We start from the raw sequence: 26,616 nt of genomic DNA, 5'->3' as shown, positions 1-26,616 counted from the left end.
ACAAAAATCCCATCTTTTTTTCTTTTTACAGCTCGTTAATCCGAGCTATAGTTTGAGAGTTATGACCATTTTTTCACCACCATCACATCTCCATGGACCCTTTCTCTGGCGAAAGGGTCTTAGAACGATGAAAAATATTGTTTTTAACCACACGGTTAGATGGAGCACAAAAATTACATCACTTTTCTTTTACAACTCAGCAATCCGAGCTACGGTTTGAGAGTTATGAACCATTTTTTACATTCATCACATCTCTATGGACCCTTTTGCCAAAGAAAGGGTCCTAGAAGGATGCAAAAACTACTTTTGATTGCATGGTTAGATAGAGCACAAAAATTTCATGTTTTTTTCTTTTTACAGCTCATCAATCCGAGCTACGGTTTGAGAGTTATGACCATTTTTTCACCATCATCACATCTCCATGGACCCTTTCTCTAGCGAAAGGGTCTTAGAAGGATGAAAAATATTATTTTTAACTGCATGGTTAGATGGAGCACAAAAATTATACGAGCTATGGTTTCAAAGTTATGACCATTTCTTCACCACCATCATCATGTCTCCATGGACCCTTTCGCTGGCGGTCAGGAAGAAATATTATATTTGATTGCATTTTTAGATGGATCACAAAAATTACATCACTTTTTCTTTTTATATCTCACCAAATCTGAGCTACACTTTGAGGCTCGTCACATATCCATGGACCCTTTCACTGGCGAAAGGGTCCTAGAAGGATGCAAAATACTATTTTTGACTACATCTTAACTAAGAAAAAATATCTCCTTAGATCCTTTCAAACAAATTTGTTGCCCAAAGAGTGAATAAACCAAAATTTCATAAGTTTTGAAGGATCTTTAGTAAAAAATAAGTAATTAAATTTTGGATGCATTCAAATTGAAATAAATAAATGAATTTCGGTCTTTAAAAAGCCCATGAGAAAGATGAAAGGGCCCTATGAGCATTTTTTTGTTCCATTCGAAAATAATTCAATAAATTTAGTTCTTAAAATGGTCCAAGTGAATCTTTACTAGTGGAAGGGTCCTTTAAGCAATTCCTTTTTAATAATTCGAGGCATAATGCAACAAAAAAAGCACAAAGGACTTTTTGCCGACCAAATGGTCCTATGGTATTTTTTCAAACCAAACTTGATTTAATTTCGTTAGGCTCAATACAACAAAGAAAAAGTCCAGGAGACCCAACAAAAGGATCTTGTGGGTGTTTTTAAGACCTTAATTTAAGATCAACTCTCTATGTATTACTAGCCCTTCTCCATTGCAACTTGTGTCGCTTCTCCTTTGGAGTATCCACTTCAACCCCCCTTTTTGACCTTCACCTCATCATCTCCCCTCCATTAAGGGGAGGTATGATAAATGGAGGTGACCTTTCAAAACCCATGGAAAGTTATCATGATGATGGTTAACAACAATGCTAATAACTCTCTAACTGTAGCTTGGATTGATGAGATGTAGAAATAAAATGTGATGTACTTTTTGTGTTGTCTCTGACTGTGTACTCAAAAATAAATTTTCGCAGCTTTCTAGGACCCTTTCACTAGCAAAAGGTTTCATGGAGACGTGATGATGGTCATAACTCTAAAACTATAGCTTAGATTAATGAACTATAAAAAGGACAAATGATGTATTTATAGAACTCTATCCAGCCAAATGATCAATATAATTTTATAAAAAAACTGGTCCTCCCAACATTATGAGAGAGAGAGAGAGAGGATTACCATGCCAAACATGAGTATATACATGATGCAGTGCACCAAAAGAGACTCTTCCTCTAGAGGAATAGGAAGAGAAAGAGGAAATACTACATTTTGTAATAAGAGTGGAGGCAAGAGGACTTCAACTAGCTAAGATGTTGGAGTCCAGAGATTTAGTGGGACACTTGAAGAGCTTCTCCATGATATTGAGGGGGAAGACCAACATCATGATGAGAAGGAGGAGAGCAAGCCTAAAGTATGTAGATGATAGTGAGACAGGTGGGGATCACATTGGTTTGAGGCTAATGATGCCAACTTTGAATTGGCAAGTCGGAGAGATATCATTAGCAAGTGGTGGGTTTTTAGTTCAAATTAATATCCTTGAATACCCTTACGCACACCAATCATTCGTTTAAGGGTTAGGTGGTATGTAGTAGTCCTTAAGGTGTGTGGGGATTCCATACCCTAGGGTATATCTTTAATGTTATGGTTTTATGCTATTTTCAATTGACCAATGTAGTAGTTAGATTTGCATGTTGTCGGAAACACTTTGACTATGATATGTTTGCTTGTTTTTGAAGCATGGATATGATCATGACTACAATATGCAGCTTTACACCGTTGGTATATGCTTGAAGGAATGTACTTGTGGTATGACAAGAATAACACCATATTTGTAGTGTTTTGTGGTTTGTGGTTTGGGTGCACACTATATGTTGGTATTGTATTTTTGGTGCTACAAGGTTGGTATTGTATGTGTGTGAACCTTGGAGACAAACCTAGAGGGTATGGGGTGGAAGCATCAAAAGGGTACACAACACCATTTCTATAAGAAAGGGTATATGATGAAAGGTCGTTGGAATCAAGCTCGGAACTATAAGCTCGCGGATTTGAACTCGGGAATATATTCGCAGCCCTGTACTCAGACATCATGGATTTCTTGAGCCATGGGCAAGTTCTCCTTATTGGGACTTCAACACGAGGACTAAAACAAGTTAGGTATCTCTCTTGGATTTTTGGGATGATTCTATCTTATTACCATATTTTGATCTAGATGGGACAAGGATGTCCCGAGTTTTTGCAGATAGGTGAGCCCAGCCACATTCTATGGACATGCATTCTTGGACATGGACAGAATACATGATCTTGCCATTTATAATGGTCTGTATCAATAGCCCTCCTCGGCTGGATTCACTTGTTTTCCACAACCTCATGGGATCCCCTGCCTTTGCCCCGCACATCACTTTTCTATCTTGCCACTAGTACCACACCTATCTCGTCTTTAGTATATCCATCCCCCATCTCATCTTTAGTATATCCATCCCCCATCAGATGATGCATATCACAACACTGACCACACAAACTATATATCATGACATTCACTTTTATCATAGCCTTTCCCTTAAAAGCTATGCACATCTATCCAATCTACTCACAAATCTTGAGGACATCTTGCTTCTAGAAGACCAAGTCAATTTAATCACACGATCTCTCCGTGAGGCCGCCCTACACACCTTCACACGCACCACCCACTCCACTCGTTTTTTGCCTCCGAGCTCAATATCTTGCAATAGCTAGTACAATGATGAGTGTAAGGCTCTACGCCATCAACTCAGATTCGAGACCAAGCATCACATTTTGAGTGAGGCAGAGATAATACACGAGTATCGATATTTGGTTTGTCAAAAAAAACCGGCTTTCGTTTGCTAGAACAAGGAGTTGATAAACATTTTGAAGTTTCTCGAGTGACAAGCCCCCTTTCCTTTCATGGACACCACTCTATGGCATTGTTATGTACGATCTTCCTCACCAGCCATCATCGGAACTCTCACAGTTACCTCGCCCCACCTCTTGCACACTTTTCACAACCAATGGTGTCAAACACATAGATTTGCAGCTTCATAAATGGCTAACTAAAAGATCACAAGGGACTACATACATAATACATTGCATATGGAACAGGTCTTATGGCGCGGACCTTAGCAAAGCTCTTAAGAAATGGTTTGTATCGGATTCCCTCACACCTGGACCCTTTACAAGAAACGGTTTGTATCGGATTCCCTCACACCTGGACCCTTTACAAAATCACTCCCATCCACAAGGCAGGAGACCCCATGAGCCTAAAAAACTACAGGACCATTATGTGTTACACTCAAGTTGAGCTAACATGACCTCGGAAGGGTCAGTCGACATTTTCCTTTAAAGGATCAATGTTTGTATTATATTTATTGGGCTTCATGTAAATGGTCAAAGGAGTTAATGTCAAGGTCCTTGATGACAGTGACAGGACACGAACTAGATGGGTCTAAGGCTATGGGTCCCAAATGCATTGAATGTGTAATGTGCCTAGGGGCAAGTGAAATAATGGATATCCCAAGATAGGGATATATGGTGCATTTAAGAGGTATCCTAAAATGAGGACATGTGGCATACAAGATCCATCTAGGGAATTGGGGCTTGGTGGATTTTGCAAGCAGGAGCTATTCATGTGCGTAGAGATTTTTCATGAGAGCTTGCTAACGCCAAGATAAGGCTGGGAGGATCATTTGTGTGCCTGCACCGTGATTCATCGTAGACTTAGGAGTAATGAAGAGGTTCTTGAAGAGGGAACGTAATATTATGATTGGGCATCATGTCCAAGATATATGCTCCACACGTGCTAGCTAGTTTGCGAAGCTCCAAGGACTCACAACCGAGGGACGAGAAGGCTTTTGGGCTGATCATGCGACTCTAGATCACACACTCACACTCAAAAGTGTCATTGAGGTGGCTAGAGCACAGAGACAGAGGGTTTGTTGATGCTTTGTGGATTTCCAACAAGATTTTGACACAGTGCCAAGAGCTTGCCTCATCAAACATGTGTAGGATCTAAGGTATGGTCAAGAGATTAGTTGGGTAGTCATACCACTCTATGAGAGTGTCTCAGGTAGAGTGCGGACGGCTACAAGGTGGACAGAGCAGAACATGACCACCACCATTAGGGTCAAATAACATTGTCCATAATCTCCAACCTTGTTTAGGGTATGTATTGACGAGCTTGAGACCTTCATCGGGACATTAGGGAGGCACGCTGCTTTCTTTTCTTTTTTTTCCATAAAAGAGACTTCTATTAAGTATGAAAAAACCCCACATGAGCAAGCTCGTTTGCGGAAATACATCATGCTGGGCATGAGGGAAAAAAACACTCTACGGGAGTAAATAAAAACTCAAAATGAGCTGGAGAGAAACCAAGGTTGAGGCTGAAAATGCCACCTCAACCCTGATGTAGTCTCTGAGAAAAAGGGTGAGCCCCTCCATTCCGTAAGGAATATAACCCTCCTGGTAGAAGTTGCCTAGGAGGAGTCCTACATGCTCGCCCAACTAGCCATCAAAGTATGAATAGTATCAGCCCAAATACTGGCTAGAGTATGAGAAGGGTGGACCTGTGACATCTAAGGCCTCTGTGCATCTGGCCCTCCAGATTTGTCAAGCAGTAATACTAGCCAATATCTCCCAGGCAGAATCCACACTAGCATGTAATGGTCTATACCGGTGATAGGACAAAATCTGTATCAAGTTTTTGAGCACTGTATATAGCTGTGGGTAGGCACATAGTTGTACACATCTAGGGTAGGTGTGGGCTTTTGGCATTTGTGGATTTTCTTTCACAAGCATGATGGACTAATGTATAGTTTTTTGAGACAATAAAGTATGTTTTGCAGGGACTTCATGGGAAATGATGAAATTCAATGTGGTTGTACCAGACTTCCAAAGCAAGGGTGTCCAGTGTGTGGTCAAGTGAAATGCTTTTGGGGTCATGTAAATCAAGTCATGAAGGGTTTCTTTATTTTATTTTTCTGAGTCAATGTGCACTTGCATGCTACGGGAATTTGATATGTTTTGGTTCCCACGTCAAGAGGCTTTTCATGTGTGTGTACGGGGGTGCATGCAAGCTTTAATGTGCATGCTAATGTGTGTGGGAATTGTGTGACTAAAGGTCCAAAATGTGCATTTAATGTGCCTTGGGGGGATATTTGCACTTTTTAAATGGGAGTGGTAAAATGTCACTGATGAGGTGGCAAATTATGCTGAGGTGGCTGGACTGATTGGGAAGGCATCCTGCTCATGCAAAGGTGGCTACGTAGCAAGGAATGTAGAGCGTCTAGAGAAATCTAGAATTTCTGAAGAAAAGAGGAAGCCATGCACGTAACTAGGAGTCTAGTAGATGAAAGCGAAAGGCTAAGCGCCCATTAAAAAAAAGGCCTACGTACGTGATGGGATGGGGATTTCCGACTGCATGCTTGGCACAAATGAACACTAGGTGCTTGGTGATGATGAGCTCGGTGGTGTAAGTGGCACTTACTGAAGTCCTGTAGAATTTTGGCCGTGTGTTGATAGTGCGGTTGAAGGAGAGGATCTTGGGCAATTGAGTCTGTGAACTCCACAAAATCTAAGACCATGGGCTGACTGTTATTCGGGGTACACGTTCGCTTCAAGGCTCACAGCAGGGAGGCTTTGGCCAAGCAAGTGCCCGGTGATGCTGAGGAGACCTTGGCGCTGAAGATCTCCAGAGATAGCGATCTGCTGTTCGTAGTTGGCTGAGCAAGGCTACCTTACAGGCAGGACCATCGTCGTTGGCACGTGAGCTGATATGAGGAATGTATGGGCTGGTTTAAATCATCTGAAGGACTGTTGGCGGCGTGAAGTATGAGCGTGGAGTACTCTGTGGGCAGGAGAAGAATACATACGCTGGAAGTGGGTTTGTAATGCAGAGATGGTTAATGCGACCTGATTTGCCAGTCCCTTTCACTCTTGGGTCATTGACTGCAGCTTTGGGGAGAGTTACGTGCTGTTGTCCTTAATGGAAGCTTAGGAGTGTGGGCTGTGGGTTCATAGTATTCTGAGGCTGGCTGTTCTCTGAGTTTTAGGGGGAAGTTCAGTTCCAAGTTTATCTATTTCGGGCTGTGTAGTCTTTTGGCTCTCTTTGAGTCTGTGTGATCCATGTTCAGTCAGTTTTCATAAGCTCATCATCTACGAGCCCACATTGCAGCTGATCCCTATGAAGTCTCAGCTATCTGACATGGTGAAGTACATAATTCCTGGTTGTCTTTCCTTTTTTTTCCTTATCACCGGGAGATAGGCACATCCTCCAAAGAGCAAGACTCAGCTAGATGTCGTCGAATGGAGATGGCCCAAGACGCATCCTGCCACTCATAGAAAATTTGAGGTCCTAACAAAGAGAGCCAAGCCACTGATCCCCAAGTCATGAAGAAAGGATAGGGAATAAAAGTGTGGAGAGTCCGGGTAACCCCTATCCAAATGACTCTCGCATGTTTGCAGTCCCATAAGCAATGATGAACCAACTCCTCTGCAGATGAGCACAGGCTGCTTTCTCACCGGCTCCTCGCTTCATATTCTCCTTAATACAAATAATGTGGCCCTACTGTCCTCTTTAGTTGAGGGCCTTCAGCGACCCTTGGATGTACTCCATACCTTTTGCAAGACACATGATCTGGAGGTCAATCTTGGTCCTACTCTTCTCTTCAGCTGAGGCCTTTAGCGACCCTTGGATGTACTCCATATCTTTTACAAGACACGTGATCTGAAGGTCAACTATGGTAAAACCAAGGTTATGATCTTCAACACATCCCAAGCAGCCATGCACATAGAGCAGTTCACACTGGACGGATTACTAGTGGAGGTCATCGCATCCTACACATACCTGGGGGTTCTTTTCTCTGGTCGATCGGGATGCGGCTAGCGATGCAGGCCCAATTGAGCATGGGATATGCCGCAAACGCTAGACTTGAGTTTCATTCCCATTTTTAGATCCCCGGAACAAGCCTCTTTGCTTTGACTCCTTGGTCCGCCTAGTGGGTATGTATGGCAGCCCTTGTTGGGGGCTTGATCTATCAGCAGTAGATTAGGCTCGGGTGGAGAGGCTCCAAGTTCTCAAGTTGTCACGGATAATCCGTAGTAAGCTTTCGGTCCCACACCATATCAGTTTGATTGAGTTTGGAGGATCCGTTGTACAACTAGTTGTAGCGTTCTAGGTGATCACGTACCTTTACGAAGACTATCATTCCTCGACCTTTGGCGACACAAGTTACCATGGCTCACCTTGTCCTAGGCATTACCAATATCTCTAATTACCCTCAGCTACTAATGTGTAGACGCGAGAGCCTGGGACTCCATATGGACAGATTTCCTCCCTTTCAGTATAGCCTTGAGGCCCCCTCTGTTCTGCTCACTTACCACGAGGTTAACTAGGTTGTCCAAGAGGATCTCTTACAGTTGCACACATTCAAGACCTAGTTAGCCCCTTGCGAGCTTCTCGTGAAGCTCAACTTCTACGGAGACCATTACAGACATCAGAAGGGATTCATCAAAAAACCAGGCTACACACAAATCCGCCTCCCCCACTCATTAAGAACTTCCATCAGACAGTTTTGTGTTTCATCACACCAACTATGCATTGAGAGTGGCCGGGCTAAGGGCATACCTATGGAGGGTCACATCTACACTTTGTGTAACCAACAGAGATTGAGTTAGAGCAGCAGTTTGCTTTCAGCAGCAGATGCACTATGTACTATGAGATCTGCAGGCCGTTACCATTGTCTGTTCAGATTCGGTCCCATCTCCAGCCTTTTGACTTACCCAGATCAGAGATGTCTAGTGTCCTTTCATTAATGAGGCTATATGATACGAAGACCAACAGCACACAGCACATAGACGACATCAGGGCGCTTACTGCTCAGCCAGAATCCACCCAAAGCATGATCATTGAGTTTTCCAACTAGATGACATGGACCAGTAGGCCCCATGGAGGCAACGTAGTCAAGGCCCAAAGCATGAGATACAACAGACCCACCAGCATGTCGATGGTTAGATCAGGCTCGGAGATCTTCCCTCCATATTTGCCAGACCAGATGCATGGCTGCTAGGACTAACAGTAGCACTTGTCTGATGCAGGAAACGGACCACACATACCAACATCGTCGCTAGTGCTCTATCATAAGTTTTATGCCCCGCACATCATCAGGGTCTACCATGGACTTGACTCCTCTACCAACATTCCAACGACCACCGAAGTGATGCCACACCACAGCTCCTCTCCATGGACTCAAACATTTTGTATTAGTGTCTTTTTGTGTTTATGTTGTACTTGTCTTGGGTGTAGATGCCCACAGAGGTTCCCCCCATTCAGCATATTGTATATGGTTTTCTCAGTCTCATTGATCCTTCGGTCTTTTGAAGACTTTAATAAACTTTGTTTGTTTCTTTCTTTCTCCTAGCTTGGTGACTTCAATGCACGCATGGGGAAGTGAGACACTCAGAGGATGCTATTGATGTTGTGGTTTGCTCACTCCTGGCAGGTTCACTCACAAATGCTCGTAAACATCCCAACCCTGTGTAGTGCCCGGGTGACGATGCTCGCTCTACATTCCATAAGTGCAGATTGCATGTGCTTGGGGTGACGCGATAGTTGTCAACAAGAAAACTCGGAGGTCGGGGTTGCTGTTGAAGGAGAAACTGTATGATGATAGGAGAACCCAGTTACTACAGTTAGAATCTTAACACCACATGGACTGTAGACATCATAGGCAAATAGGAAAGGAAATCACACTATTATATTAAAGGTTGATACAACCAAGCCACCTCGGCATGCAATGCATATTTAGTAACAAGCTTCCTAGCCTAGAAAGCCAGGTGAGGAAGAGCGTAAAACACACAATGTCACTCTCTATTCCCTTCTCCCTGTTACAATGCTTTTCTAAACTACTACAAAACCTCCTTCTAAAGTTGGCGTGCTTGGCATGCTGCACGGCTGCTCATCATTGGTCGACTACCCTTAGTCATTTGCTTTGACAAAATCACCACTTTTTGCTTCCGATACTTGCCATTTAGAAGTTAAATAAGGTATCACCACCCGCGACCACTTGCAACAAGAGTTAGCCAATGAGATGCATTGACACCACCTATAGTCACTGTGCTCGTTCTTGTATTGGTAAGTTTCTTTGTTGGCCTTAACCCAAGGTCCACTTGCGTCGGCTTCCTTCAATCCGGTCCTTATGGTTACAGACTCGCAGATACCAACCGTTGCTACTTAAAAGATGATGAGGCATGGGGGTATTAAGACAGCCACTGCCCATGATAAAAGAATCCATGCAAAATCAAAATGAATGCATCATGGTGACTCAGTGCTTGGCTATATGACCTAATGGTGACTCTTTATACATATCCCTTCCTTCACGTCAGATCTGATAGCTTATATATAGCAAACTCATTGTTAGGAAGCAGAAACTACAAAGAAGATTTTTGATGTCAGTGAAAGCCAGGAAAATAGAAAGGGATATGAAATGGGCCAGGAATATTTTACCTTCGGAGTATTATTCAGTTTCCATCTATGCTCTTGCAAATGAGCCTTCAATTTGTTGTAGTCAGATGTCATCAATGCTAGAACCTTGTAACTTTGTTTCAGTCTCTGCTAAGTAGGAAGGAGTTTTATCAAGTGCAGGCATTATACTATCACAACGGGGTTATTAAAAGACCTGTCATATAAAAAACCCATAGGAAAATCTATACTTTCTCAAATTTTATTAGTGTTCCAAAAATACCTTTTTAAGCATCTGATTTTTTCGAAGGAGCTTTGCAATTTGCGCATCAGAGCATGCAGTCTCTTGTTGGAATAGTTCATGTCTTTCCGCTTCCCAATTTTTCTGTATAATTAGTGCATATCAGAACTATTAGCAATAAAAACTGACCTGTTGGTTCCAGACATAGATGTTGTGGGCTTAGAGAGATTTGTCAATTTTTCCCAATTCTGGCTCTTTGGTTCTTATTTAAAGCATCGATTATCTACGTCATTGAATCTAATTCAACTCTAATATTCCCTATGAACTTAAATGTTTAGAGTTCATTTGGTTCTACAAACGGACATGTTCAGCAATTCTATTTTAAAATTCCTTTGGAGTTGGGGCTTTTAGAAACTTATCCAGTGCTCTAAAGCCAAATTTGTTTCCTCTACTTTATAGCATAGAAATATCTTGGGGTACATCATAAAGGAAGGGATGGCAGCCATCACACGCCATCATCATTTTGTTGCACCCTTTCCTAAACCACAACTCCATGTGTGTTATTCATGGAAGCTTTTGTTTCTTAAGATAAAATGCTTACTTAAGATTAGTCTGTGTTGAAATATTGGGGTTTTTCACTGGATTCCACTAGAGGGTCTTGACATTGGATCTAAGGTCATCATTTTTCCTAAGATTCAGGTCGTTTATAAACTATGTCCATCCCTTGATTCATACCCTTAGTGGTACTACATAGTCTCATGTCAGTTACTGTGTCTTTTTCTTTTCTTTTTTTTTTTTTCAAGAAAGAGATTTCTATTAAGTAAGAGAAAAAACCCGCGAGAGCAAGCTCAAAGCGGAATACATCATGAAATAATGAGGATAAATTAAAAAACCCCCTTAGAGTGAGGTGGAAAACAACCAAGGCTGAGGCTGAAAGTGCCACCTCAACCCTGTAGTAGTCTCAAAGAAGAAAGGAGAATCCTTCCATTCCCTGAAGAAAGAAGCCCTTCTAGCTGAGGCTGCACGGGAGTCTCCTTGCATACCCGTCCATACGGCCATCAAAGTATGTACGGTGTCTGTCCAGATAGTCTGTCCAGATACTAGCCAATGTGTGCGAGGGATGAACCTGAGTACCCTCCAAAGCCTCTGTGCATCTGGCTCTCCAGATATGCCAGGATGCTATGCTCGCTAGAATCTCCCAAGAAGTATCCACAGAGGCTTGTACAGCTGTAAAAGGAAGGTGTGGTACCACATTCAACGAACAGGACTCAGTCTGATGACGTCGAACCGAAATGGCCCGAGAGGAGTCAAATCTCTCATAGAATACATGAGGCCCTGTAAGAGAAAGCCAAGCCAGTGAGCCCCATGTCATAAAGAATGGGGAGTGGGCAAAGTGACTAAAAATCTTGGCTACCCCCATCCAAATCATCCTCGCCTGTCTACAATCCCATAAGCAATGCTGAATAGTCTCCGAAGCAGAGAGGCAGCGAGGGCAAGTAGGGTCGGCTCCGAACCTGGACCTCCAAAGGTTCACTGCAAGCCCACCATGGATAGAGAGCCAAAATAAGATAGTGATCTTTCTTTTCCTGTGGGATTTCCAGAGTCTCCTCCAGAAGCACCTCTGCAGATCCGCAGTGATATCAAATGTCTCCCAATGAGGAACTTTGGAAGGTCTCCAACCTCTACTACTGAGCTGAAATCTCCGGGCATTACCAACCGTGTAACGAAAGAAGGGGATGCTCTTCTCTGGATGCCCTACGTCAATCCACTCCCACTCTCCGGGGTCCCACTGCAAATACCTGATGGGAACTCCCCCATAGAGCCAGAGCCTCCAAGACCCGGTGGAGAGTAGCGGGGGGTCTGGGTCTAGGAACCACTCTGAATCTGATCCCTGCACCAAAAGACCTACAACCCTGATAGGCTGAAAAGCAGACTCAAGCAAGATATCCTCTGTGGACCTGAGCAATCTACCACCATCCTAGACACTAAAAACTAAAGCATCCTCTTGTGCATCTCGAAAGGCCAAAACCTGAAGCGAAACACCGCCTCTTGTAAAAGTACCTGCCCAAGTGGAGGAAGTGAGTGTCATATCATCTGTGTCTACCCAAACCTCTGGAAGGGCTGCCTCAATCTGCAAGATCCTCCCTGCACTCCCTCTGAGATGTCCTATCAACCTTGATTTGGTCTCCTCTGGAAGCCTGCGGAAAGCTTTCCAAGACCCCATAGATGATGCACGTCCCCTCTCCCACCTGGACCACTGCATGTAGAGTGAGGCACCCAGTGGTCTGCCATGATCATCTAAAATACTGTCATTCCACATGATGGGTTGCCTATCAATCTCTTCACGAGAGGAAGGAGGAATCCTCCGAAGAGTGCTTGTGAAACTGGCCCAAGCTTTCAGAATGGCAACCATGAGAGGGGACAAAGGTGATCTGAGGTGTGCTGTGGTGAAGATCCACCTAACACTGCTCATCCAATCTCCTCTTGAAGAAGGTGTGCACCTCTGTATGCTGCTAATAAGAAAGCCCTTCCACAGTTCCTGCCCTAGCATAAGTCCTCGCACCACCATCTTGCAAAGAAGCTTTGCACTGTAAATCTGGATCAATAATATCGAGACCCCCTTCCTGTGTAGGGAGGATGAGGGTCTCCCAAGCCACCCTGGCTAAGGCATCTGCAGTGCCATCAAGCCCACTCTAAAGAAAATTTTTGATCGGTCTTCTGAGCTGAATGATGCAATCCCTAGAACGGCACCAGCATGAACAAACAAACCAAGCCATGGCCAAGAGGACCTGGTTGACCACGACAACTCTAGAGGCAAGATCCAACTTGGTTGAGCTCCAGAAAAGAAGATTCCTCCTGATGCTCTCCAAAACGGGAGCAAACTGCTGCGTGGAAGAAATATCCAAGCCGACCTGGCAGCCCAAATACCTGATAGGCACACCCCTCTGAACCCAAGTGAATCCTATGTCAAGCCCCCAAACTGGAGTGTCCTCATCACTGATCCAAAAGCCATTGGATTTATGCCAATGTATCTCCGCCCCTGCTGCCAAGTAAAATAAATCCAATGCTGTCCTGAAAGAAGTGAGCGTCTGTGGAGTGGCATCCAAGTAAATTGCTGTGTCATCTGCCAACTCACTGTCAAGTAGCTCCTCTTCCCTTCTGATGGGAAGTCTCAGCCCAAAGATATCAGCTTGAGATCTAACATAGATACTCATAGCTTCGGCCACGAACAAAAAAAGGAAAGGAGCAAGGGGGCATCCTTGACAGACTGATCTCAAAATCTGAAATCTCTCACCCCTTACCCCACCAATAAGTACCTGGCTGTGGGCTGATCTGTACAAAGAGGAAACACCTCTGATCCAAGCATCAGTAAAGCCAAAGCGTAGCAGGGTGCCCTCCAAAAAACCCCAATCTACTCTGTCATAAGCTTTCTTAAAATCCAAAAGTAGAATGGCTAGATTCTGGCCACTCTGCATGGCCCACTGTGAAGCTTCCCAAAAAGAGAAAATGTTATAAAAAATGCTTCTGCCATGCACAAATCCCGTCTGAGTGTCATGAATAAGATCAGGGAGAAGGGGCTGCAATCAGAGGCTGATTGCCTTGGCCAGAATCTTGTAACAAGTCCACAGAAGTGTGATAGGCCTCCACTGGGACACTAAATTTCTGCAACCTCCTTTCGGGATAAGGTGGATGAGACCCTCTGTAAGCGACCCAGGCATCTCACCAGAGTCCCAAATGGCCTGTAGGGCTGAAGTAATGTAGTCTCCAATCATATCCCAAAATGCAATGAAAAAAGACGGGGTGAGGCCATCCGAACCTGGGCACTTGCCCTTGTGAAGGGCTGAAAGTGCAGTCCTGAACTCTGTGTTGGTGAAAGGTGCATCGAGCAAAACATGCATACCCGGATTCACCAACATAGGGATGCTCTGCCAAATAGCCTGTCTAGCATCCTCTCTATCATGTGTCTCAAGATCAGCAGTAAGAAGGGTGGCATAGATATCTGAAGCTATGCGTAAGACATCATCAGGCTCTGTCTGTAAAACCCCATGTGAGTCAATAAGCTGGGATACACTCTCTCTACTATGTCTAGGGCCAAGAGTAGAGAAAAAGTGTTTATTGACTCTACCACCCATGTGAATCTAGAAGGACTCCCATGCATGAAAGGCATACTCTGCTCTCTGATTAAGCAATATCTGCTGATGAGCCCTTGCTGCAACAAGGCACTCCTGAATCCAAGCATCTGAAGGCCGTTTCTGCTCTTCCCTCTGCAAAGCTCCCAACTGCTGGCGAACACCAATCTCACGTCTGAGAATATCTCGTCTCCTGGTACAAGCAACTGAGCGGTAGAAAGGGCAACAGCTACATGTGATGGATATGGCTGCCCACCCTGGACATGAGAAACCCATATCTGCAGGGCTGCCTCTGTAAGGTCCTCCTCTGTGTAAAAGGCATTTGGAATCCTGATGCTGGCAGACCGGCCTCTCAAGTGAGGCTCTGAGATAGCCAGCACAGCAGGAAAGTTGTCTGAAGTGGAAACCCCAGCAGCAATGCATATCGATCCACCTCTGTCTAGTGCCCAATCATCTACATAGAATGTGTCAATGCGTGCATGAATAGGCATCTCCTGCCTCCTGTTCGACCAAGAGAACAAGAGGGATTGTGGCTGAATAAGAAAGGCATCGTCCAACCAAGTATCTCTGCCACAGAAGTGAAAAAGGAAGGCATCCCAAGCTGCTCTCTCCAAAGAGTGAAGTCCGCCTTCTCTACCCCCTTTTTTGTCTGACAGTAACTTAACCATGTTAAAGTCACCTCCAATCACCCATGAATCCGCAATGGGGGCCCAGGAGAGCAAATCCTTCCACATAAGGAAACGTTTCCCTCTAATGTTGAAGGCATACAGGTTAAGGAAACCAACCTTACGCCCTCCAATCAAAAGAATAATCCACTGAGCTCTAGAGGGAATAATGACTCTGTGTCCGACAACTAAGGGGAGAACCGACTGCAAAACTGAAATAGAAGTGCCCCCCCTGGTGCCCAAGGCAGGCGACAAAAAAGTATGGCCAGAAAGCAACTCGCCTGACTTGGCACAATCTCTAGAATCCAGTTTGTGCTCTTGAATAAATAAGATATCAATGGAACCCCCAGTATGAAGCTGGATGAAGCTGATCCTGGATCAGCTGTCTATGGCGGCGATGTGGGACGCCCACCTAGGCCCTGTATGTTCAAACTAATAATCCTCATCGACGGGAGGATGTAGAGTGGAACACCTTACCCGACCTAGTGGCGGAAACAAACCCCTCAACAGGGGAAGACCTCCTGCTCGAGGAGGGAGGAATGGAACCAAGTTGCGGAAAATCAACAGGGAAAAGAACCCTGCCACCTCAAGAAGAAGCCCTGTCAACAAGAAACCCAATCACTGGCTCCCCAAAAGTAGCGGGCACAAACTCCTCCTCTGGGAAATCTAAACCATCTGCCAGGGCTGAAAATGAGTTCCTGTGAAGCAAGCCAGACACCGGAGTGCGAAGGATCCCTTTTGAGGGAAGAGGATCAATAGTGTAAACCATCCCCTTCCCCCTATCCAAGGGAGGAAGTGAAGACTGCTCTCTATCCTGTGTCTGCCTAGCCGCGGAGACCTCTACTGCCTCAAGAAGAGCGTCTGGCACCGCTGGTTCTAGGGAAGAAGCTGCAACCGGGGAGGAGATCGAAGCTTCAGTGTCTCGAACTGTGCGAGGTGAGACTAGAGGGACAGCTTGAGGTGAAGTAGAGTCCACTAATGTACCCTCGTGAAGTGAAGGAGGGATCTGCACACGTGCCGGAACCCATTGGAGAGCATCGTGTGCCCCTAAGGTAGGTGGGGGTCGAGGAGCAGGTGATGGACCTATACCACCCCCCTGTCGAGGCTGAGGAGCAAGTGCTGGACCTGTACCACCACCATCCTGAGGAGGACCACCATGCGAAGGCCAAGGAGCAGGTGCTGGACTTGTACCACCCCTCTGTCGAGGTCGAGGAGCAAGTGTTGGACCTGTACCACCCCCCTGTCGAGGCCATGGGGCGGTAGCTGTACCAGAGGGCTTCTTGGGCCTTTTCTTCTTCCTGGGGCAATCCCTGGCAAAGTGTCCAATGGTCATGCATATCCTGCACTGGTTCTGTCTGCCTGAAATCTCTACTCTCTGGTGAAAAAAGAAACCATCCGGGCGTTGGATCATAACATGGTCCATCTTAAGGTTAGGATCCTTACAGAGGACCCTAACTCTAGGTACCCCATCAGCCTTGGTTGCCTCTACTACAGTCAATGGCAACCCAGGGAGGGGTGGGATCTCAGCAACCGCGCCAAAATGCTCCCCAATAACAGAAAGAAGTCAATGGTAAACCTGGGGAAGCCCGGGAAATTTGATGAAGAGCGAAAAGATTTTCTTATCTGCCTCCATTGGGTCGAAAACAATATGAAAGGCTTCAAAGAAGATCTTCCTGTGTCCCAGGTGTAAAAAATCAGCTTTGAGCACAGTGCTCGCAGCCTCTGGAGTGTCAAAAAAACCCTGGAAAAAACCTCGTCCCAGAAGACGAACATCTAACAATCGTGGAGTGAGGTCTAGGGGGAGAGCCGCAAGCATCCAATCTCTCAAGCATCCAATCTCTGGCTTGGGATCTAGAGGGGTGAGACCTGAAGATGCGTGCTAGCAACGTGGTAGAGCATTCAATCTCTACATCCTTCTTGAGCTGCTGCAACTCGTCTTTAGAAAAGGTAATAGTTTTCACGGCCAGTGGAGGTGGAGTAGGATTGGCTGACGGAGTATCCATCGCCAATCGAGGTGAGGAGGAGGCCGACTCTGACAATTTGGAGGCTCCTTCTACTCCAAAAAATGCTGCGGGAGATAGGGGGGTAGAAAACAGGGAAAGGAGGTGAGGAGGGAGCGGGGGAAGGGGCGAGGAGGGGAGGGGTAGAGGGGAAAGAAAGTGTATTATTGTCCACTAGAGGCCAAAATGGGCCCATGGGACATCAAGAACTCTGCATACAAGATAGCACAAAATCAACGTGCCCCAAAGAAGAGGCATCGTCGAATATCATCTAAGTGCTACGCAATATAATGCAAGTGAAAGTACATAATGTCAAATCTGAGCCTAAATACAGAGTAAACTAGATGCAAGGAAACCGCCCCCGGGTGCAAAATGGGGGGGATGAGCACAATATGTCAATGCAAAGATACAAGTCCAGGTGTCACGGAGTCTGAGAACCAAAATAGGGAGAGGAGAGGGAGAGGAAGGAGAGGCAGGAAGGAGGCGGGCTGAGGGGCAGGGAGGGGGCGGGGCTGAGAGGAGAGGGAGAGGAGGGAGAGGAGGGGGAGGAAGGGGGCGGCGGCAGGCTGAGAGGGAGAGGAAGGAGAGGGAGGGGCAGGGAGGGGCGGGCTGAGAGGAAGGGAGGGGGCGGCGCAGGCTGAGAGGAAGAGGAGAGGGAGAGGCAGAGAGGCAGGGAGGGGGCGGCACAGGCTGAGAGGGAGAGGAGAGGGAGAGGAAGGGGCGGGCTGAGACGCAGGGAGGGGGCGGAGGCGCAGGCTGAGAGGGGGAGGAGAGGGAGCGGGCTGAAGGGAAGGGGGCGGGCTGAAGGGGGAGGAGGAGAAGGGAGGGAGGGGCTGAGGGAGGGGGAGGGGCTGAGGGCAAAGGAGAGAGGGAGGGAGCGGGGAGGAGCAGCAGCTCAGCGTTGGAAGGGATCAGGGGACTTTGGCTGTACGTGTCCCGGAATTGGGACCTGGTGGTCCTTGCCTCTTTATGATCTTATGATGCATCATCGAGGACAGGAGCTTTGCAAGCCAGGAACTTGAGTTTTGACATGCCTCTCAACAAGAGTTTCGAGCGTCTAAAATGTTGGTTACTTAATTAGAGATACTGAAAAGAAGGCTTTTGAAGGCAATCTGAACTATCTGGGAAAAATGATCACCTCGATGAGATTAAAGAAATATTAAAAAGATGCGAAGGTCTAGAAGATCAGGCAAGCTTGCTATTATGACCACTAGGTTTTTGCAGGGGACCATAGCCCTTTCAGGGTTCATACTTGAATCACAACAAACCGTTTCTAGCTTCTGTACTGTTGTGATGCTCTTGCTGTCCTAAACTGAAATCTATAGGAAAGAAGGTGTTGGTAATGAAGTTATTTACAAAATAAAAAATATAATATTCATCTAAAGAAAGAAAAGAAACCTGGTATTCTTCCAGCTGCTGTATAAAGAGTCTTTCATCTTCTTTTCTGAGTTCGATGAGTTCAGAAATGTTTTCTTGAGCTCCTACCAAGCTCAATTGTAGCTCCTCATTCATATGACTATTTTCAAGAATAGATCAAATTATTATGTTTGAAATGTCAACTCATACTACTACAGATTACAGGTTTAGACCTCTGAAGTAAAAAGAGTGCCACCAATGGATCAAGTAGCCTGTAGTTACAAGCAGATATCAAAAGATTGTTAATGGGATACAAGTACAACGACACTTCTATAAACCTGCAATGTAAAGCGTCCTGCTGGTACTGATGAGCATCATTCAAAGCAACCTGAAGTTGTGCACGGAGCTCACTAGCCTCTACATGCAGTCCTGTAACCTCTTTTTGCGTCTGAAGGAGAGACTCTTCGGCCAGCTTGCAGTCTTTCCTACATCTTTGCAGATCTTCCTGAAGCAAGGTGATTTCCTACGAGGAGGAGAAAACAATGCATCCATTATCAATTTTTATATGTATGGATTGATCTTATCGTTTTATAATGAAATAAACCATGGCAGAGCTTGTTTGAAAATACAACACACATAGCATAGTAGCCAAGGTGACCCCCTCCTCACTGAGATTGCAAGAGGAGTGCAAGAGTGGAGTATGCAAGACACAAATTGTGTATTTCACAATGAACCAACAACTGATACTACAAGAGTGAGGTAAGCTGTATATAAAACCCATAAAAGTTAAATCTACAGTTGAATAACCTGCATTATCATACCATTGTAAATGTCCCTATTAGGCCCTCTCACTATGGTATGGCTCATGTGGAAACTTCTTTGGATTACCTAGAGTCCTTTGAACTACCGTGGTTGCACAACATCATCCCAAAAGGATATAGCAACCTATGGGATTAACCAAAATCTTTGGGAGTACAAACCAAAATTTTCGTTTTACTACTGCCCTTGACATTTTTAATAATATCCCCAAGCCTTCTCACAGTCAAACAAATGTATCAGTGCAGATGCTTTCGGTGAAGATATCCATCACAACACGAATGGAGAATAGAAGAGGTCAATGAATCCATTAGTAAATGAAACTCTGATTGTCACGTAATTGGGAGTTACCACCCATCATGCCGATAATGTAGATCGTGCATTCAATAAGATTAACTTCCTTAACCACATGCAATCCATAATGGCTGCATTTTCTGCTTTATATTTAGCTTCACTCCAAGAAAGAGAAACCTTGACTTATTCATTCCTACATGAAATGCAAGCTAATCCCCATGAAAAAAAAAAGCCAGAATTGGAACGTGTGTCATTAATGTCACCTAAGCAATTGGAGTATATGAACCCATGAGTGTAGAATACATAGACAATACTCAGACATATTTTGTTCAAGAGCGTAGCATCCTAGACAACATCTGCACTTTTTAGGAGGCTATTGATTGGCCTGGGAAGAGTGACCTCTTGCGATCCTCTTCTTGAATTTAGAGAAGGCCCAAGGTGGAGTGGTCCATTCTAAAGGGAACCATGTAGAGGTTGGGCTTCTCAAAGTCGATTCAAGGGGTCATGCCTTGTATGTAGTGTGCACCATCCAGATGCTCATTGGTGGTCACATAGGGGAGCCCTTTGCGTCGTCCCGTTCAGTCCACCAAGGTTGGCCTTTAGCTCCCTTTTGTTTTATGTCGTGGTAGAGGCTCTAGGCCATTTCTTGAGATTTCACACATCAAGAGTCAGGGGGATGCACCTCCCAATTTGCCAAGAGAAGGAGCTTCTTGACTCTGATTTGCCAATGACACAACACTCTCCGTGGAGGGCTCAGCAGAGAGTTTGGAGGGGGTTCAACCAAACATGGCAGAGGACCTAGAGGCGGACACAGCTATGGAAGTGTTGGAGTGGTAGACGACCGGTGTACTGGGATGCAGGAGCAAGGACTGGACTATTGACCCAATTCCTTTGTCTCGCGGGCAAACAAGTATGTGGGAGGGCTGTCCTCTTAGGGAGGTCCGATGGGATCCAAGGGAGGAGGTTCCCTTTTTCTCTTACACCACTCATATTGGCCAACGCCTTCAGCTGGAGGTAGCTGACTGGACCCCTTCGTGAGAGAGAGACTGGGTAGAGCACAGGTTCCCCGTGAGGTCAACTCACATTTTTGGTCTTGGCTATGGTCCAGTCTCATGCTGCTAAAGATATCTTACTTATTCTAGAGGGTAGTGCATGGAGGCTTGCCCATAGGGCCTTGGTTGGAGCTGGCATGTGAATGGCAGATGCCCCTACTACACAGACAAACATCTAGAGATGATCCCCACTACATTTGGGACTGCCTAGCAATGCAGATGATCTAAATGGGTGCTCTCCAGTACGTAGAGGATGCAAAGGGATTTCACATGAGGGATGTTTTTATGGCTGACAGAGGGGGGCCACGCCTTCTTTATTGATTCTTCCCGAGATTACAAGATTCATGGGCAATAGATTCTCATGATAAGGGCATATGATGGGGTTCCGCACTCCCGGCAGCAACTGTTGTAGTCATTGAAGGATATTGTTTGCGAGACAGTAACCAGCATCATCACCTGAAATGTCTGGGTGGCTAGTTGCAGATTGGTGATAGGAGGTAAGCAAGCCTTTGTGTCAGCCATTCTCGTCGCCATTTGGCAGGACATTATCTATATGCTTCGTGCCAACTAGAACGCAGGACTCCAAGATCGAGAGCGACTGTCGAAAGGAAGGAGTGTTTCTGCAAGGCTTGGCCTGCATGCATTTCCTACACTTTTACCATGCAAGGCATTCCCTAGATGTACAGACCCCCACCCTGGCTGTTAGCCATTGTTCTTCCAGATATTCTCTAGGCATTGGGCTGGGTTCTCTGGAAACAGGCTAGTTTCCATTATTAGCTACTTTCGGAAGCTGATTTGTATTGGTATTTTCCAAGCACTGGTAGAAATTTTATTTTTTCTAGAAAATATAAAATAGACCTTGTTTTGCTTGAACATTTTCTCATTTCTTGCACATTTTCTTGCAACTCATTTTGTCAACAGGGATACACAATATAAAAGTTCTTGTTGGTCTCGATTATGGCCTCTTGTTGTGTATTTCTGATGCTTCTTGTTGAGCTTGCCGGCATGTTGTTCTTGTTGCTTCTGTGCACACATTAAGCCTTCTTGCTTCCCTGTACTTGGCATGACCGCCAATGGTCAAACTGCTTCTCATAGCATATGTGGTGGATCACATCTCCTTTCTAGTCCTCAGCCTGAGACAGACCTTGAAAATCCACTCTGTGATCCTCATCTTGCTACATGCCCTCTTGTATTGTGTTCCCAAAACCTCTGCACCTAGAAGTAGCCTAGAAGACTCTTGTAGAGCTTCAATCACCTCTACCTATGTTGCTGTGTGGACTGTGAGTACACCCCAAGAAGATCTGCATTCATGCATAGTAGAAACAACCAGGGCAGAGAAGAAAGAAAGAAAGTCTATTAACGTCCACTGGAGACCAAAAGGTCTATGGGACAGCAAGAAACCCTCTAGTACATCTGCTTTAGGGAGGGCACATGGCAGCTCCCAAGGAGTGCAAAAACCAATCCCAATTATTTAGAGTACCTACATGATATTCTCGAGAGTAAACAGCCATACATCAGTTTAAGACTGAGAGTCTTTTGGTTTTGATTTAAACTCTCTGATTAGTGCTACCCCTTCACGGTAAACTGCCCATTTTCCATCCTTTCTGGCAGCCCTGACTTTAGCTAATTCAGTTGCCTTAATCTTGAGTTGGGTTTGTATAAGCTCCTCTGCTATCCATACTTTAGTGCCCTTCAGCTTGTAAGATTGTCGAAGAAGCTTGATCCACATATCTTTTGACTTCAGTGTAAGGATTGCATGACCTCTATAGTGTAAAATAGAAGTTGGCCTGGAGGAGTCATCATCCTGCTCATCATCATTCACCCATTCTATGTTGGGCAAACTTGATTTGATCTTTGTCAATATTTCACTATATGTATCCTCCTCTTTGTACCAATCTTTTGGGATCCCCCCTATTCTAATCTTCAGTGCATTATCACATCTAGCTTCGTGTTCTTTAATCTTTGCTTGGATATCAGACTTACTTGCTTTGTTGTCCACTTCCACAAACACTTCCTTCCTAGCAGTTTGTACTTCAGTGTGAACAAGATCTTTGACTGTAGAGACTAGCTGCGGGGTAGGGGGGGAATCCTTACAAGATTTTACAGCCTCATCAATTACTGCCTGCTTACCAGGCCCTTCCAAGATGTGAAGTCGGGCCTTTACTTCTGCCAGCTCCAATCGTAGCTCTCTCACTGCCTGCTGTAGATTAAAAATCTGATCTTGTTGCCCGAGGAGGGGCTGTTTTGAGCCTTCTTGTTGGTAATTCCATGCGTATGGAGAGGGTGTCATGGCTGCAACTGTAGAGTACCGAGTCCTGGTGGATGTTGAAGGAGTTGAGGGGGTTGAGGGAGACTTGGAGGAGAGGGTAGGCCAATCCATAGTTGGCTGTATGATGAACCCCCCTGGCTTAACCTAACCCCTGGGTTGGGTTGGGGGTTTAGCCCAACTCGGGGTTAGAGAGAATGTGAAGAGGAGGAAGGTAGGCTGGGCCATGCTTTGCTGGCCATATTTCCTGTTACCCCCTGGCTGAGCTAACCCCCTAGTTGGGCTGGGGGTTCAGCCCACAGCTAGGAGAGGCTACGGGAGAAGGGGCGGAGAGGCTATGGGAGGGGGGCGGAGAGGCTACGGGAGGGGGGGGCGGAGAGGCTACGGGAGGGGGAGCGGAGAGAGAGAGGCTACGATGGAGGGAGCGGAGAGGCTACGAGAGGGGGGCGGAGAGGCTAAATATGGGGGAGCGGAGAGAGAGAGGCTACGGGAGGGGGAGCGGAGAGGCTACGGGGGAGGGGGAGCGGAGAGGCTACGGGAGAGGGGGAGCGGAGAGGCTACGGGAGAGGGAGCGGAGAGGCTACGGGAGGGGGGGCGGAGAGCGAGAAGAGGGGGGTGGAGAGCGAGAAGAGGAGAGCGAGAAGAGGGAGGCTACGGGAGAGGGGGAGCAGAGAGGCTACGGGAGGGGGAGCAGAGAGATACGAGGTAAAATATGTATCCTGAATTTCTAGGAAGGGAATGACACGGACACATGCTGCCCTTGTATGCAACACTACAGGTGTATACACTGATGGCCACCTCTGCAAGCTCTATGGAAGAGGCAAAGACATAATGCTGCAAAAGGAGTCGGCAGTGCAAAATCATGCTTCTCCCCCACGAGAAGAGCATCAAGTGCTGTGATGGTATTGACAATGAAGTTTCTCTAAACTGAGCAGAGACAATGTGCATCCTCATTGTAGGTGAACGCACTGGCTACATCAAGCTTTTTTCCTACCACAATATTGCTTGAATTGAGCCACTTTCGCAAACTTCATGGTGGGATGGTTGAACTGCAGGGGCAATATAGGCAGCTCCAAATACCAATGTCTTAGAGGGGGAGCAAATTCAAGAGGCGGCCCCTATGATCAAATGAAGTCAGTATAGTTGGAAGTGTTCCCCAAGCTCTTTGAACTTCACATGAGGCCACTTCTCTTCAGGTGTTTTTCTGTCCTGAATTTACTTGGCAAGTGCATGAACAGACAAGGCTATAAATGGACCAACTAAAGAGACATTGTGGAGTTCTCACAATCATTGTCCCAAAATGTGCACTTTTTGGAGGTTTTCAATGTTGGTGTGTCAGGGGTCATGATGCCAGGTCATCATATTGAGCCATCTTATAAGGAAGATTCTCAGACAATTCTTGGTTTTAGTGACACATAAGGAGTCCCCATGATGTGGGATGTGACATTAAATTTCACAAATTTGGTCTGAGGTGGCAAATGTGCACTTAAGCATAGATCTGTGTAGGTTATCCCTCCAACTGTGGGGGATGACATTCATCTCCTAATCCATGTTGGAGGGATGAAGGTCAGAGAAAAACGAGAAGAAGAATCAAGTATAGGAGCAGATTAGCACCTAGCAATTAGAAAAATAGTATTTATGTGATTACAAAAGAATTATTCATGAGGGGGAGGGAAAGGAATAGGAAAACGATAAGACACTGACCCCGGACTTCCTGTAGTGACACTTTTTAAAGGAGAAAAATTACATGTACTTTCATTGCCAGTTCAATTTCATATGCATGTCTTGACTCCGCATCGTGGTTAGCTTGCTCCATAGCAGTGAGCATTCCATTCAAATCAGCAACTTGACCCTCCAAAGTCCTATGTATACTTTCATGCTTGGCTTTATCTCTGTCAATATTCCTGATGATTTTAAAATCAAGCCTTCCTATTATTTTAGGAAACTCACCAAAGACATGCATGAAATGACTAACAACTAATCTCTTTTATTGATTATGCCTTCAGCTCAAAAGGCATGATAGAGTAAAATTGTTTAGGATAGCAGATCACTGAGTTTTCAGAACTGTAATAACTTCAAAAATTGTGTGCATGTAAAACCTCTCGTACTCAACCACAAGCTTTTGGATTTCAATTTTCTCCAGGTCCCAAGCCTTCTGATCAGCTTCTCTTTCCTCTCCCAACTTGCAGATGTCCTCCCTTTGAAAAACTGACATGAAATCAGTTGTAAACCAATTTAAACTATGATATATTCCAGAGCTAATGTTACAATTCAGATCTTTAGTTGAATAATGGACCAGTACTTAGAATTATATAGAAAACCTACTCAAGCTTCTGTATGACCTGCTCCAGATCCAAGATGACAACGTCCTTCTCATAAGTCACTCTCAACAGTTGCTCATGTGCTGCCTCGCCAGCAGTGCAGGCATTTTCAAAATCAGTCTCTAAATGTTTGCACTGCCAACAATTGTACTGAAGTTATAGATACAGAGATAGGGTGATTGATAAAGAAGAATATAACCAGAAGCTAATATATGATCTGAAACACTTACCCATGGCATTAATAAAAAAGCTTTGGGAAAGTATCTAAATTTAAAAATTTGCTGCAGTCCAAAGCTTGGAAGTTATATTCATAAATCTCCCATTGAGTGCTAGCCTTCAATTTACTGGATCATGAAATTTCCATTGTATGTCATCTAGGAGGATATCTGTAAGCTAAGCCAAGCACTAATCAAGATTAGTGACCTTAGGGAAAGGGCTAGTGTTGAGGGGTGGGTTGAACTCTTGTGAGAGTATCACTATCGGGCTATAGCCACACTTGAGCAAGAAGGAGATCCCTCTGCCTATGTGAGGGGTGGTTTCTTCTCCAGAGATACTACACCATAAATAAGTACCTCTTCCAGAGGTGTTACCAGCAGCCAAGGCCAATTAGGTGAGGAGCCCATGGAAGTTAATTCAGCCTGGCAAGACTTCTTTAAGTACTTCATAAATATATAAACAAAAATGCTAAGTGCATCAAGACGTTGAGGAGAAAGGAAGGAAGAGTTGGAGCCATTGGCTGCCATTCCAAGAGATGAGATGTACGAATATACACTGGTTGTCAAGGTTATAGTTGCATTAGGAAGCTCATAGCTCAGTCATTTTCTCCTCACTCCCTAACCCACCTCCTCCCACCATCTTCTTTCGTCTCCTCTTCCTTATCCCCTCCCCTCCCAGTGTCATTGATCGTTTGTGCCTTATCTCCGCAGTAAGTGACTGTCAATCTCTTGTCCTCCTTGTCCACCAGCTCCTCATCCTTATAAGCTTGCTCTAGATAAGACACAGGTGTTTGGCACCTGTAGCCTTAATTGAGGCTTGCCCCTTGTGACATGGGATGCATGGACTGGATCTTGGTAGGCTGCAAGTGCAGATCCTCCAGGTGGGTGATCTGCAGGGCCAGCAAATTTTTCCCTGGAATTATGGGTGGTAGCTCTCCCTCGCTTTCTTCGGCCATCCAAAATTCTTTGCATATGTTCACAATTCTTCTTGTGATCTTGTTAAGCCTAGTACTTCTTTTGCACAAGACTGAAATCTCCTCTCTCTAGTTCTCTCATAGTTTTTTTAGCATCTCATGTCTATGGGGCAGCTCTGCCACCTCTGTGCAAGTGCTTCAATTACAGCTTTCCTTTGCTGCCTCCATCTCCTAAAGAGAACTGCCAACAGAAACACATTCTTCACAGGCAGGTGGCAAGTTGGACAGAAGGGTCTGCCTCTCTGATCCCATGCATCCTTTTGAACC

General features: G+C 45.3%; 1 protein-coding gene across 3 annotated transcripts in view; it reads right to left on the bottom strand.

Moving 5' to 3' along the window:
- Positions 1 to 9,444: 9,444 nt before the first annotated feature.
- LOC147886936 (uncharacterized) overlaps positions 9,445 to 26,616 on the bottom strand; it is an 89,155-nt gene continuing 71,983 nt past the window's right edge. Inside the window, exons 3-10 of one of the 3 annotated variants that reach the window (XM_087394854.1) lie at positions 25,165 to 25,295; positions 24,939 to 25,037; positions 24,593 to 24,743; positions 18,750 to 18,934; positions 18,454 to 18,571; positions 10,303 to 10,404; positions 10,065 to 10,169; positions 9,445 to 9,945 (exon numbers count right to left, since the gene is read on the bottom strand). In XM_087394854.1, coding sequence (XP_087250980.1) covers positions 9,940 to 9,945; positions 10,065 to 10,169; positions 10,303 to 10,404; positions 18,454 to 18,571; positions 18,750 to 18,934; positions 24,593 to 24,743; positions 24,939 to 25,037; positions 25,165 to 25,295 — 897 coding nt within the window. In that variant the 3' untranslated portion in view covers positions 9,445 to 9,939. Of the gene's footprint in view, positions 9,946 to 10,064; positions 10,170 to 10,302; positions 10,405 to 18,453; positions 18,935 to 24,592; positions 24,744 to 24,938; positions 25,038 to 25,164; positions 25,296 to 26,616 lie in introns of those variants that run through there. The other 2 variants (XM_087394853.1, XM_087394852.1) reach the window with 2 other exon arrangements.

The sequence above is a fragment of the Dipteris shenzhenensis genome, chromosome 23 (genome assembly GCF_047967505.1).
Source record: "Dipteris shenzhenensis isolate YYH24624 ecotype China chromosome 23, Dip_SZ_1.0, whole genome shotgun sequence".
Classification (NCBI taxonomy): Eukaryota; Viridiplantae; Streptophyta; class Polypodiopsida; order Gleicheniales; family Dipteridaceae; genus Dipteris; species Dipteris shenzhenensis.
The sequence above is the reverse complement of the archived record's forward strand: the minus strand, read 5'-3'. Positions and strand labels throughout refer to the sequence as shown.